Source organism: Punica granatum, chromosome 2 (genome assembly GCF_007655135.1).
Source record: "Punica granatum isolate Tunisia-2019 chromosome 2, ASM765513v2, whole genome shotgun sequence".
NCBI lineage: Eukaryota > Viridiplantae > Streptophyta > Magnoliopsida > Myrtales > Lythraceae > Punica > Punica granatum.
Genome location: NC_045128.1, coordinates 39,733,055 through 39,746,537, shown reverse-complemented (window position 1 = coordinate 39,746,537; position 13,483 = coordinate 39,733,055). Strand labels below are relative to the sequence as shown.

At 42.0% G+C, this 13,483-nt stretch overlaps 3 protein-coding genes across 3 annotated transcripts; all 3 read right to left on the bottom strand.

Moving 5' to 3' along the window:
* Positions 1-86: 86 nt before the first annotated feature.
* LOC116196761 (40S ribosomal protein S2-4-like) lies at positions 87-1,685 on the bottom strand. Its single transcript, XM_031526641.1, has 2 exons — positions 978-1,685; positions 87-450 (listed from the first exon to the last, which is right to left on the bottom strand). The coding sequence occupies exons 1-2, from the start codon at positions 1,617-1,619 to the stop codon at positions 295-297; spliced, it is 798 nt and encodes a 265-aa protein (XP_031382501.1). The 5' UTR covers positions 1,620-1,685; the 3' UTR covers positions 87-294.
* A 436-nt stretch (positions 1,686-2,121) lies between these two features.
* Positions 2,122-5,830, bottom strand: LOC116196760 (G-type lectin S-receptor-like serine/threonine-protein kinase SD3-1). The gene has a single exon (XM_031526640.1). The coding sequence runs from the start codon at positions 4,655-4,657 to the stop codon at positions 2,327-2,329; it is 2,331 nt and encodes a 776-aa protein (XP_031382500.1). The 5' UTR covers positions 4,658-5,830; the 3' UTR covers positions 2,122-2,326.
* Positions 5,831-7,224: 1,394 nt separating this feature from the next.
* LOC116194896 (putative pentatricopeptide repeat-containing protein At5g52630) lies at positions 7,225-11,864 on the bottom strand. Its single transcript, XM_031523804.1, has 3 exons — positions 9,941-11,864; positions 9,412-9,587; positions 7,225-7,545 (listed from the first exon to the last, which is right to left on the bottom strand). The coding sequence occupies exon 1, from the start codon at positions 11,721-11,723 to the stop codon at positions 9,948-9,950; it is 1,776 nt and encodes a 591-aa protein (XP_031379664.1). The 5' UTR covers positions 11,724-11,864; the 3' UTR covers positions 7,225-7,545; positions 9,412-9,587; positions 9,941-9,947.
* Positions 11,865-13,483: the final 1,619 nt, after the last annotated feature.

Here is a 13,483-nt window from a genome sequence, read left to right as displayed (position 1 = left end):
AAAAATATTAATTATGTTGAATTGAATATAAGTAAAATCGAATGGAATTGAGTTAAATTTTTTTTTTGAATCCAGACAAGGCCTAATGACTGAAAACTGGTCCTCTGATTAATTTAGCACAAATTTGTAGTAGCATTCATCTTAAAAAGAAAAAAACATGTAATATCAAAATACTGAGAAAAATGTCGATTAACCTGGAAAATTGCACCACAGTGATTAGAAACGAAAGTAAACATAAAGAGCAACTCTATACTAGAGGCCTTATCAAAATCTCAACATCATTTCCAGCAAGGATCAAGCGTTCTCAATCTCCTCCAAGATGACAGGCTTCCCGGTTGGCTTGGCCAGAATATCGGTGTACTCTTGGAATGGGGACTTCGTGAAGCGGGTTTCCCTCCAGAAGTCGGGGGTGAGGAAGCCATAAGTTTTCAGCAGACAATCGAAAGTAGCCTGTGCAGAAATGTAGCTTCATCAGAGATCTAGACATTGTTCAAGACCATGATAATGATATTACAATAGCTTTTAATGAACCCATATCAGATCGGACAGCTAAGACATCTATCCGATGAAGAAATCGTTCCCAACCAATACGCAATTGAAGCACAATAGATGAATTGCGATACGGAATGTCCGACATCAATGTAATGACTATGTTCCCCAAAAATTCTGAATCAAAGCCGAGAATCAATACTCTGATCAGTTTCAAAAACGTTCACTGAACAAAATCACTAGACAAACTGACGGTAAAAGTCCCAAAAACAAATCCACGACAACCTTAATTCATGCTGATCGATCATGATACCTTCGATGCGCCTGACTAAAATGGCAATGGAACTCCATTTCATACGAATTTACGAACTACGACAAGCTTCATTCGTAAAATAAATATCCCGTGGCTCTTGATCAACGGGTTAATTCGTGCGGCATTGGATCGAATGTGATAAAGCATTTCGGGTTTGGCAGTAAAAAGAACGCACCTTCACAAAGTTCCCAAGGGTCTTGGTGGAACCCCTCGAGGAAGTGAACACGTCCTCGATACCAGCAAACTGCAGCACCTTCTTCGGGACACGAGCCGCCACAATCCCAGCACCACGGGGCGCCGGCACCATCCTCACGGTGACAGACCCACACTTTCCGGTGACCTTGCAGGGGACGGTGTGGGGCTTCCCGATCTTGTTACCCCAGTAACCCCTCCTGACGGGGATCACCGAGAGCTTGGCGAGTATGATGGAACCGCGGATGGCCGTGGCGACCTCCTTGCTGCACTTGACGCCCAGCCCGACGTGGCCGTTCCCGTCTCCGACGACGACAAAGGCCTTGAACCGTGTGCGCTGCCCGGCCCGGGTCTGCTTCTGGACCGGCATGATCTTCATGACCTCGTCCTTCAGGGAGGGGCCGACGAGTTGATCGATGATCTGGTGCTCCTTGATGGGAAGGGAATGCAGGTAGATCTGCTCGAGGGAAAGCACCTTCCCCTCCCTCACGAGGCGGCCGAGCTTCGTGACCGGCACCCATTTCTCCTCCTCCTGGCGTGGTGCACGGCGGCGGCCGCCTCGGCCCCCGCGGTCACCCCTGCCACGCCCGCCGAACCCACGGCCAAATCCACCACGCTCGGCCATTTTTTTGCTGTTTGTGTGGGGGTAAAACCCTAGCGAGAAGAGACTGCGGAGAGAGTGCGTGAAAGACGAAGCGGCGCTGACTGAGGTTTTTATATGGAGGAGTGGCGCTAGGGTTTTCTCGCCTTGACGATGATAGTAATGGGCTGGGCCGGGTTTGAGTTGATTCTCTTGGGCTCGAAACTGGACCAGAGATATCCATTTTTTGGCCCATAATCATACGCATTGTAATAAAATAGGTCTAAGTTGGCACGGTCAATGCATCGATTGCTTCAATGCTTCTCGATAAAATGAAGTGAAGGCCTCTAGGGGGCATGTATGTTCCGAAAAATGCCAAGAAAGCACAGGAATTATCGGGGTCAGGGTCATAGTATGTTCTAGCGATACCGTCATACGCATCATCGACATGCGCGTGGCATTGCAGCTCATATATAACCAATTAGACTTGAACCTCCCCGATTTATTAATGAGAAGTTCCGGCATCGAGGTTTAAACATGTGTCGTACTGAGATAAAGAAGCGGCTCATTGAAGATCTCATTAGCTCAATAACAACAATTTACAGAGATCTAACATTAGCAGCAGAAGGAAATAAACAGTTAGCATCTGAGTTCTTGACTCTGCCTAAGAGGCCATTTGCATACACTTGCATTGTTAGTCTCTACTGTACAAAAACTTGTCGACCGAACAAAAACCCGAGCCTGTCACATCTTCAGACTGACTCGGAGCCTGAGCTAAAGCGACCCTCGCGTTCGTCTTCTTCTACGGCTGGCCTCTTGTCTGAAAATGGCGGAGGAGGAGGATCGACACTCAGAGTCCCCTCCAGCACCTTAACCACCTCCCCCATTGAAGGCCTCAGCCTCTCGTCAACTTGAAGGCACCAAAATGCGATTCTTAGGACTCTCTCCAGCTCTCCCGAATCAACTTCCTGGATCTCCTTGCAGACCAGATCTTCGGCCTTTCCGTCTCTCCACTGCTCGTAAGCCCCCATCAGAAAATTCCTGACTTCTCTGCATCCACTCACCAACTCTAGGACTAGCTTCCCGAAATCCTCCACGTCATTCTCTGCTGCAGAAGTGGCACGGCTTGCAGACTCAGCAACAATACTCATCAGTCCAAACTCGCTCACCTTGGCCTCGAAATACTCGTCAAGGACAACATTTGTGGACTTCAAGTTCCCGTGTCCCACAAACTCTCTACACTCACTGTGCAAGTAACATACCGCCCTTGCCACACTGACACATATATCCATTCTCTTCCTCCAAGTCAGCCTCTTACTCATCTCGGGATCTTCTATATACTTCTCCAGAGAACCATTCTTCGCATACTCGTAGACTAAGTACCTTTGAGAAGACTCGCAGCAGTGGCCTTCCAATTTTACAAGGTTCCTGTGATGAATGCTTCCTATCTTCAAGACTGCAACGCGAAATTTCCTGTCTACCACAGTCGTAACAAGGTCTTTGACAGCTACTGCTTGTCTATTCAGGAGCATTCCTTTGTACATATTCGGCCCGATTCGATGCTTGAAATCTCCAGTAATTTCATTTATCTCAACAAGAGTAAACATAACCAAACCCTTCGAGTTAGCATTCTTGCGAGCTGATATGGCCTTCATCCAAAGAGAGTGCCTTCTTTTGTAGATATAGAACCCAATTCCTAATTGAATGAGAACAAATGCAATGAAAGTTCCCGAGGAAGCTCCCACTAGGCAAGGAATGCAAAATTTATAAGAAGATTTCTCGATCGAAGAAGCTGGCTCACTTGCAGGAGAAGATCTTGGTAGATTTGGGTCAACGGCAAGTGGGTCCGAACACTTCTTGACAAAAGACACAGCAGTTATATAGTTATAGCTATAGCCCGTCAAATACCGAGTAGTCTTTATGAAACACTTGGCAGTGCCATCATTAGTGAAGGTCGCAGCTGTGCAAAGAGGATCTTTCTCACATGAATCTTTACAGTTCTGCAAGCTTGTTGTGATGGCCGAATCATTAGGAGGGTACATCCCATGAAGAAAAGTGTGCTCGTACTCGAGCATAATAGAACCCCATTTGCATCCTTCCTGATACGGAACTAAACAATGGGACCTGGAGGAAGATTGAGAGCCATAGGGGCACATACACTCAGCAGAGCCCGAGACATTCAAGGAACAGATTCCTCGCTCTCCACAAGTTGCAAAGACATTACACTGATTCTCCACTGCCTGCCACACGGATCGCCACATCAACGTAAGCTGGTCCCATGAGTACATTCTCAGATTCCCATCAACGTCAAGCCTGAGAAACCGGAACTTGACTGGATCATTGTGATCATCCCCCAAAAGGGCCCAGACAGGTTTATCAGATTCCTGGCCTAGGAGTTGGAGGGAGCCATCACCTGTGAGCACAGCACTCATGTTTGAATTATTTGAGCTTGGGCTTCCTCTGGTCCAATAGATAACATCACTCTCCCACCTGAGCTGCAATTCGCCCGAAGCATTCATGTACAGGCTGTAGTAGCTTGACACAGAGTCCACTTTTGCGGCTCGGAGAGAGCTAAAAAGAGGTAATTTCTGCCCAGGAAGAAGCGTATCGGAAGGAGTATCAAAACTCTGCCACACAATTTCCTTCTTTTGATTCAGAAGAACAAAGTTCCCATTATCGTGAAGAAGAGCAGAAGAAACCGAAAGTTGGCTCGTACTACTGCTCCAGGCAACAACTCCCATCGAGGAGTCGAATAGAATGAGTTCCCCATCTCCAGTGATCTGAAAGTATGACTTGTTACTGACAGCGAGATCGGCTCCGGCTACCCAAACCACAGTTCTCTCAGCAACAGGGATCGAATCCGAGTTGAAGCGTATCCCAAAACTGTACTGGCAGGGCTGACTGGAACTGTTGAAGAAACCAAGCGCGAAATTGCCGTTGGAGGAGACCCACAGGTTGCGATCAACAACGGAGATTTTTGAGCCCAAGGGGATTTGAGAAACAGCCAAGCAAAACAGGGAGAACCCAATGGAGATGTGGAGCCAGAAATGGAATTTGAGAAGGATGTTGGCCTGCGAGGCCATGCTTCCCAGGAATAGACTATAGGTGGAAAGGAAAGGACATGTAGACGATGTTCCCAGACTAACTACAGATCCAAGGGTGACATATCAAAAGGTACTACAGACAATAGCGGAGTTATTAGGCGAATGGTTGAAAATTCCAGTAATCAGTATAAACTTTCAAGATCAACCATCATGGGGGACAACGAATTAGCATGCGAAACGAAGCAAGCAAGGGGCCACATTTTCAATCCTTTGTTAGGTATCGACCAATCTCAAGAATTCTGAAGGGACGATTATTCAACATGGAGCAAGAACAATTCAATGGGAAGGCCAAGAAAGTCAGATATTCAAGAAACCCAGATTAGATTCTAAAATTGCAGCTGGGCAATTCGAGATAGTTACCGATAATCACCCACACTTGCAGATTTGAGCTTCACAAGATTGACTGGGAGCTGGATGAAACGAAAGGAGTCTCTCCGAGAACCGGAGAGGAGAAATCAGGTACTGGTTCAACCCGAGTTACGCCTCGAGGTGCTGTTTGCTCAATACAGTCGCTATCATGGGAACAGAAAAGCTACTGCCTTTGAAGATGAAAAGGGGGTGAAAGTGGAATTTCCCAAGCACAGAGATGACAATTTGGAACTAAATGAACAACCCAAGAACCTCGGAGCTTACTGCTACAGGAACAAACCAGAGAAACAGACCAAACCGACAAAACGCCACATGGGTCAGCTAATGACTTGGAATCAGAGCAGAGCTTAGATCTGGGAACGAAGAGATTAAACCTCTTTCTTCAAGAAGCAGGCAGCAGTGGGGCTTAAAAGAGAAAAAGCAGAGCAGAGCGAGCTAACCTGGGAGGAGAAGGGAGCAAGAGGAACACGTTGTCTTGGAGAGAGAAAGAGGAAGTGAGAGAGATAAGACGCTTGGCTGGTTAAAGGAGAAGGACTAAACTCATCTTTAAGCCGAGCTCAGTTAGAGCAGAGCAGGCAGAGACAGCTGCCGGGCTCAAATGCTTAAAGGAAGTACCTTTGCATGGCAATGTGGACGGGGAGAGAGGCCCGCCGGAGAGCGGCCGGAGTAAGGCGGCCGGGAGATGCAGAGATTCTGCGAGAGAGAGAGAGAGAGAGAGCAGAGAGCAGAGAGGGAGAGGGAAGAAGAGTAGGATGTGTATGAAAAAGGATATAGGACCGTTCAAGGACAAAGGGGTTTTGTTTTGTTTTGTTTTGTTTAGGTGAATTTTCCTTTCCTCTCCCTTTTTATTTTTCTTTTCCTTTTTTCTTAATTTTAAATGTTTTATTTTTGTAAAATAATTTTTTCGGAAAATGTGGAGCGCAGACAGATCAGAGCTGTGGTGTCAGTGTTTCGCTTTGTGCGAATCCGATGTCCCTCCTCGCGCCACGACACAATGTTCATATTTTTATTTATCACATTTATTACTATTATTATAAATAAAAGGAAAAATTATGCATTAAAAAAAATAAGAAGAAATTGCATAGCGTCAAAGAGTCAAAAACTACTACTACAGCTACATGTTGATGTAACGCTTTATTGGATTATGGTATCATACTCTATTCCATTTTAATTCATTTTATTTTACTTTCAATTTAATAATATAACCATTATATTTTATTTTTTCAATTTAATAATAAATTATATCGTATTTTATTTTTTAATCATTATTATAATTAATTTTTTAATATTAAATTATTTCAATTATTCATTATTTTTTTCCAATTCAACAACACATTCATTATTTTTTTTATCTTCTTTTTAATTAAATAATAAATTCTCTCATATATTTTTTCTTAATTATTATCATAACTATTTTTTAATAACAAATTCCTCCCACTAATTTTATCTTCATCTCGTGAAATTAAATATAATTGTATTCTACTCTATTATCCAACGTCACCAGTCATATTAGTGACAATTTTGAGGATAATAATTCGAAACTCCCACTCATCATCTTGTGATGATGCAATGAGAGTCATGTCATGCAAAAAAACTACCGAATACTCATTAGAATATATGCATATTACCTAACCCAATCGATATAATAATTTAAAAGAAAGGGGCATTGGCACCAAATGCCTTGTTGAATTTTCTGCCGTGTTGCCATTGCATGAATTAAAAAAAAAAGACTTTTTTTCCAATAAATAATTGAGGTTAGAAAATCATACAATTTCCTCTTTTGACAAAAAAAAAACCATGTCAGTTTTTTTTTACCCCAAGACACTTCAACTTTTGACTTTTCATAATACATTTCTGCAATTATACATTCATAAATAAATAGAAGAAAAATGAGAGACTTTGTGAGGAAATGATATTAATTTTACTAATTTCACTAACTACTAACAAGATGATGATGACGATGGTAGAGAAGAGAACCCACTTGCTCCTCCAAAAGTTTCATTTTTCCCATTGTTTTTGAAAATTGTTTATATATCTTTTTTATGGGCAATTTGGAAAAGGGGAGAAGATTCTCTTTGCTTTCTTCTTTTCCTTTTCCCCTTTATACACAAAATATAATAATTATATACATAAAAAAAAAGGGTACATGCCGTGCATGCAATTTGAAAAAGGCAGCCTTTTTGGTACTCCAAGACCTCGATTAGCATGGTCCCATCCCATTTGCACACTTTAATAATGTCAAAGATAAACCAAGGATTTACAAATAATTTCCACTGCCCATGATTCCATGTTGTCAAAGCACACTCACTGTTCCTAGCTAGGAAAAAACCAAACCCTCACACCATACTTAATAAACAAATTGTCCATATGCAAAAGGTACTTAGGGTCCTCTCCCAATCAACTTAGTTGTTCAACTGCTCACCTCGTGACGGTTAGATACCAAGAAGACTCCCACAGTATCTTACGTGGTTTGGTCGCGAAGAAATTCAAAACTTTCCCTTCACAATGAAATTGAATCAGTCGCATTAGTCGAAACATTGAATTTTCTCTGAAACGAACATAGCAGTTTACATGAATATGACTTATGGAATATCAGACAGTTATATGTAATGATACTGTAAATTTGGAATTCAACAAGGAAAAAGAAGGACGAGGATGAGAAACATCAGCAGCATAGCACTTAGTAATGAAATTAAATTTGATTTGAGGAGATAAAGATAAAAGTAGTTAGGAAAAATATTTGAGAGAATTTGGAAAATAAGATAAAAAAAGTAATAGTTGTGTTGTTTAATTGAAAAAAAAAATATTAAAATTGATAAAAGTGTTGAATAATTGAAAGAATTATAAATAAGAAAGGGTATGAAAAAGAATTTAAAATAATAATAATTGTATTATTAAATTACGAAAAAAATAAAGTTAAGTAAAATCAAATTTTGTTATCAAACATGCAATGTATCGTATTGGCTAAATGAGAACTGTGAAGAAAAAAAAAAGTCTATATTGGCAACCTCTGAAATGTTGAGACATAGAAATGCCAACTTTCGGGTGGGATGGTGATGTTAATAATAGATGTGAACTGTGGCTGCCCAGGTCATGATGCATACAGCTAAAACTAAAATAATGGAATTTCATCATAGAAATTCTGACTTGGAAGGAAAAGACACTCCGATATTAGGTATAGTTTAAGTAAAAAAATGCAAAAACGTGGAACTAGACTACTGATTTTTCTTTTTCTTCCAATGAATTGAAATGTAATCATCAGCCCATGAAATGACAGCAAATTGGAAATCACATAATTTTCCCCCATGAAGATAAAAATGGTACGGACGTTATAGTTGAAAAACACGTAAGCAAAATTTATTGAAATGATTTTACTCTTTAATAGGTCAATTCAGTTGGAATTAAATTGACTTATATATACCCGAAAGTTCGGTTAGAGCTAGTTCCCTATTTACATTTTTTTGAGGTTTACCTTTCCGGCAACAGAAGGATGCCCTTCCAATTGAAAGCGGAAACCCGCGTAAAACAAAAAAAAAATATGCTGATTCGGGCGGGGCGGCATACTATATTTCATTTTTCAGCCCTTAGGTTCATTGAGTTTTTGGATACGAGAATATACACCGAAATACATTTAAGCAAGGGGAAAATGAGTTTCAGGCATCATGGAAGAGGGAACCTGAAGAGCTCAATGATCTCCACACAGAGTTCGTTCAACAGAACAATCACGCAGGAATTGGTAGTAGCAGACAGCTGAGCTCCTCTAAGGATCCCATGCTAAGTGAGGCAAAACCATTTCATGGAAGCTAATTGGCTACAACATTGCATGTGAATCATCAACTGTTTAATATAATCACCAACAAAAACCACATCATTTTGTTTTATCCCTATGTTGTCTTAGTAGTTGAATGGCTCTATGCATCTATCACAAAGCGACTTTAGATAACGTGGCTGCAAAAGATTCTTACCTAATGACAAAGAAACCTTTGCCCTATTGTGCGTTTGGATTGAAAGTTGAGTTGAGTTTTGATTTTAATTGGTTTGTAATGATTGTATTGTTGAATTATGAGAAAAAGTGTAAAAAAGTAATAAATAATTAAGAGAAAATAATGATTAAGTAATTATTGTGTTGTTAAATTGTGAAAAAGTAATGAATAATTGAGGAAATTTAATATTAAAAATTGAATCGTTAAATTTTTTTTTTAAAAAAAGTAATACTTGTCATGTTGAATTGAAAATAAGTGAAATTGAGTTGAGTTGAATATTATTTATAAAACAAACACACTCTAAAATACTTCCTTTTTCCCTGAAGTTAATCAACCACCACAGATACGGAGATATTGAATGTGGAGTTGAAGCGCAAGTACCGGTTTCGGAGAAGAAGCAGGCGAGTCCTGATCTCATAAATTGCAGTACAACCCATTGGAATTGAGAGCATAACTCCTGTCTGAAGAGGATATCTCGATTGGAAAGAAAATATGTACCGAGCATGGGGTCTCAACAGCATGCCTGATTTGCAGAATAAAGAGCCAAGCATGATAACCTGAAACGAAGCGAGAGAGTTAAAGAGATAGACATTGTAAACCCGAAAACTACAGTAGGATAAGGGATTTAGGTTGTCCTTGGAGCTGTCTGAACAAGGGGATTATGTTCCAGTTGATAAGCAACCCAGTGGCCGTCTACAGACTACAGTTCATCATCGAGACAGCAAAGGATGGAACAACTGCTTTAGCAAATTCTAATGCAGCCCTTTTCGGCAGATGGATGCATAACAAAATCCGGAAATTGGTACGAGGAAATGATAGGAAAATAACAGGTCATCCCAATTATTTTCCTTTTTCATTCTTTATCTCTAGTTAAAAGTTTAATGGTCCGTCATGTCCGAATGATTCTTACAATTCAATTACCAATAGTCCCCACATGTGCATCTCCCATCCTCAAAACGATGGAAGCGGTTATTATCCCTCACTATGATCACTCTTCCGGTACACTTGGACATAAATTTAATGGCGGCATGGCAATCACCGCAGACCCGCAAGTTTTTCATTATTCTGATCGGCCTGTCGGGTGGAAAGGTGATCAGGCAAAAGGCAATGGCTAATCGCTCGCTGTGATATCTGATCATGCGATCCTTCTGTTCCCCGTCAACTCCCTGAAGGACATAACTCGTGTCCGCAACATAACCTGCCCTCTCCATCTCCTCACCCAACTCGTCCAGCTTCTGATAGATCTCTTTCGTTAAGGCATGGGTTCTGTCCCCAGCAGCAAATGTGTGAACTCTATTTCCCTCTTCAACCCAACTCAAGCCCGTTTCCTTCTTCATCCCTCTATCTCTCAGTAGTTTCCTAGCTTTTGCTGCATCCTCATATCTTCCAGCAGCCGCATAAGCATTAGACAGTAATACATGCAAACCCGGGCTGACTGCGCCCAACTCAAAGACCTTATCAGCTGCAAAGGCTGCAAGTTCAGTATTTTTATGGATGCGACACCCTGTCAAGAAAGCTCCCCAGACGCTTTCCGTGGGCTGCATAGGCATCTCTTCAATAACTGCAAGGGCCTCCTGCAATTTTCCAGCTCGACCGAGCAAGTCCACCATAGAAGCATAGTGCTGATCACCTGGTTCAATCCCATGACTTTTCATGAGATCAAAGTAATACTCTCCTTCTTTGACTAATCCTGCATGACTACAAGCATAGAGCATGCAAAGGAATGTGATAAAATTTGGCTTCATCCCGACAACTTCCATCTCTTTGAACAAATCAAACACTTTTCGTGTATGCGCATGCTGGGCACAGGCAATCAACATAGCGTTCCACATCCCAAGATTCTTAACGGGCACCTCATCAAAAACCCGATAACCTCCTTCGATAAGCCCACACTTGGAGTACAATGAAATCAAAGAGCTACACACATGGCTCGAAGAATCGAAGCTCGTCTTCAAGCACAGCCCATGAATCTGCTTCCCCAGTTCGAGCAGCGTAGAGTTCCCACAAACTCGAATAACACTCGAGAAGGTGAAGTCATTCACGTCCAAACCCTCCAACAGAGCCCGCTTGAACAATCTCAGAGCCTCTTCATCCTGCCCCATCTGGGCATACCCATATATCATCCCGCTCCAAGAAACCACATTTCTGCCAGGCATTTCATCAAACACCCTCCGAGCAACACCGATTTCACCGCACTTAGCATACATATCGACCAACGAGCTGCCCACGAACACATCGCCATCAAATCCAATCTTCACGGCAAGACAATGTACAGACTTCCCGATATCACTCCGCCCCAGAATCGCGCACGATTTGGTCGCACTCGGGAATATGTGATCATCAGGCCGAACATTCTCACCGAGCATCCGACAGAAGTACTCAATCGCGAACCACGGGAGCTCATTCTGGGCGAATGCAGAGATAACCGAACTCCAAGTGGTGGCCGTTCTCCGGGGAGTTTCATCGAACGCCCGGACGGCGCAGAAGGGGAGCTGAGACTTGGAGTAGAAATTGATGAGGTGATGGGCTACGAGGGGTACAACTTCAAAACTCGATTTGAGGATGTGAGCGTGGAGCTGAAGGCCCTTGGGCAGAGACCTCGAGCGAGTCAGGGACAGGAGGAGTTCGCAGATGCTCCGGTAATGGAGTTCGAAGCAGACGGGTCTGTTCAGGAGGGCGTTTTGGTGAATCATCAGAGCATGATACTGAACAGCTCTCCGGCTGAGATTGCCATCGGAAATTCAGAACTCAATGAAACGTCCGTTGTCGAAAGATTCAGACATAAGACATCAAACAGCCCCTCCCGCGGTTTACAGCTTCAAAACCTGCCAGCGTCAGTTGAAGGGGAGGGAGGGGAGCGGCGACTGCTATCGTGGGCTTTTGGGCCTTGGGCTTGAAGATGCTCTCATGGGCTTTGGGCCCATATCGTGTTTGGGCCGGTACATTTCTTCTACCCCAAGAATTGAATAATTATCCACACCTTCCATTAAATGGAATAATCATCATCGTCATCATCATCCTGAACGAAACGTCTGGGCAAAAAAAGATTTGTGTTTTCTGATCTAGATTCATGGACAGTCCTGTTGTCTTCTAATCGACTTGAACCCGTGCCGTTGTAGTTGCAGCCTGTATTAATTTACCCTACCGTCTCATTTGCTTTGCGATGCTAATCACTCGAATTGTGTCCTGAGCTTAGCCCAGGTTTGTTCGTCAGGTGTGATCTGGCCTTCCTGTCTAACATGGTTTTAGAGCTCAAAAATGCATCGAAAAAGTACAAATTCCGCCTTTTTTTTTTTGGGTAATAGACAAATTCTACCCGTTAAATCATATAATTTCGATGATTAATTAGACTGGATTGATCGATAGATTGAATAATAACGAGAAAGGGATAGTTTAGTTAAGAGATGCAATATTGGAGCAAGTTCAAGTACATGCTGCCTATACATATATAGGTAGAGCTTCAAAAATAGTAGATAGAGAACACGCAGATTGGTTTTAGAGCTTGTAGATCTCCAGACACCGTTCATTTCCGCAGCTAGCTACAATAAGCATTGTCGCGATCGAACGGAAACATCGTCTTGGGGTCGGCGAGACTTTTCATCGTTGTAAAATCCTGCTGCTCTGGCTGGCCGTTCACCTCGTCGTACATCTGCCTGAGCACGTCCCGTTCTTTCCTCAGCTCCTCATATTTAGCAGCAAGCATCAATTTCAACCATTCCATAAATGGACCACACGAAATAAATGTTCTTTTCGATCTCTTTTATAATCCATTCCACAAAGTGGTATAAAGAGAAAGCAAACCTTCTTTGGTCTCGCTCTCTCTCTCATCTCTTTAAAATGTATCGTGTCAACAACACAATATATATCATTCATTTCTATTAACTTTTCAAAATCGATAAGTTTGACAAGGTTAATATACGTAACATTTGATAATATTTCGCATGAATTGATTTAGTTTTCAAACTAAAATTACATTTAATTCTGTGTATAGCGCAGGTCACGCCCTAGTATATATATATATTATATTATATTATTATAAAGCATGAAGTATGACTTCATTTAATTTTTACTTTTCAAAACACCCGTAGTGAAATAACTATAATTAATAATGACCACATAATTAAGGTTACAACGGTGATTAAAATTTAGATGACTACCCTTTTTTCTCCCACACTCCCTCCTTATGCCAAATTATATTTACCGCACCTAGCACGGGTTCTAATCTAATTTGTATCAATTATGTCATTTAATATAATACTGTATGTAGCACAGGTCAATATTCCATAATCTCCTTATCGACCAGGTTCTCCCTTCTTCAACCCGCTCGAACACCTAAAGGGCGCACCACGAGTCCCGGACCCTGCCTTGTCCTTCTGCGAGAAGTAGACCAACAGCAATTGAAGTTCCCGATCGAGTTGAGAGGCGGTCGTTCATCTCCTCGCGGATGTCTGTT

Coding starts and splice junctions, on each gene's coding strand:
- LOC116196761 (XM_031526641.1), bottom strand. CDS start 1,619: ATGGCCGAGCGTGGTGGATTTGGCCGTGGGTTCGGCGGGCGTGGCAGG. Junction 451..977: donor CCCTTGGGAACTTTGTGAAG/GTGCGTTCTTTT, acceptor ATTTCTGCACAG/GCTACTTTCGATTGTCTGCT.
- LOC116196760 (XM_031526640.1), bottom strand. CDS start 4,657: ATGGCCTCGCAGGCCAACATCCTTCTCAAATTCCATTTCTGGCTCCAC.
- LOC116194896 (XM_031523804.1), bottom strand. CDS start 11,723: ATGATTCACCAAAACGCCCTCCTGAACAGACCCGTCTGCTTCGAACTC.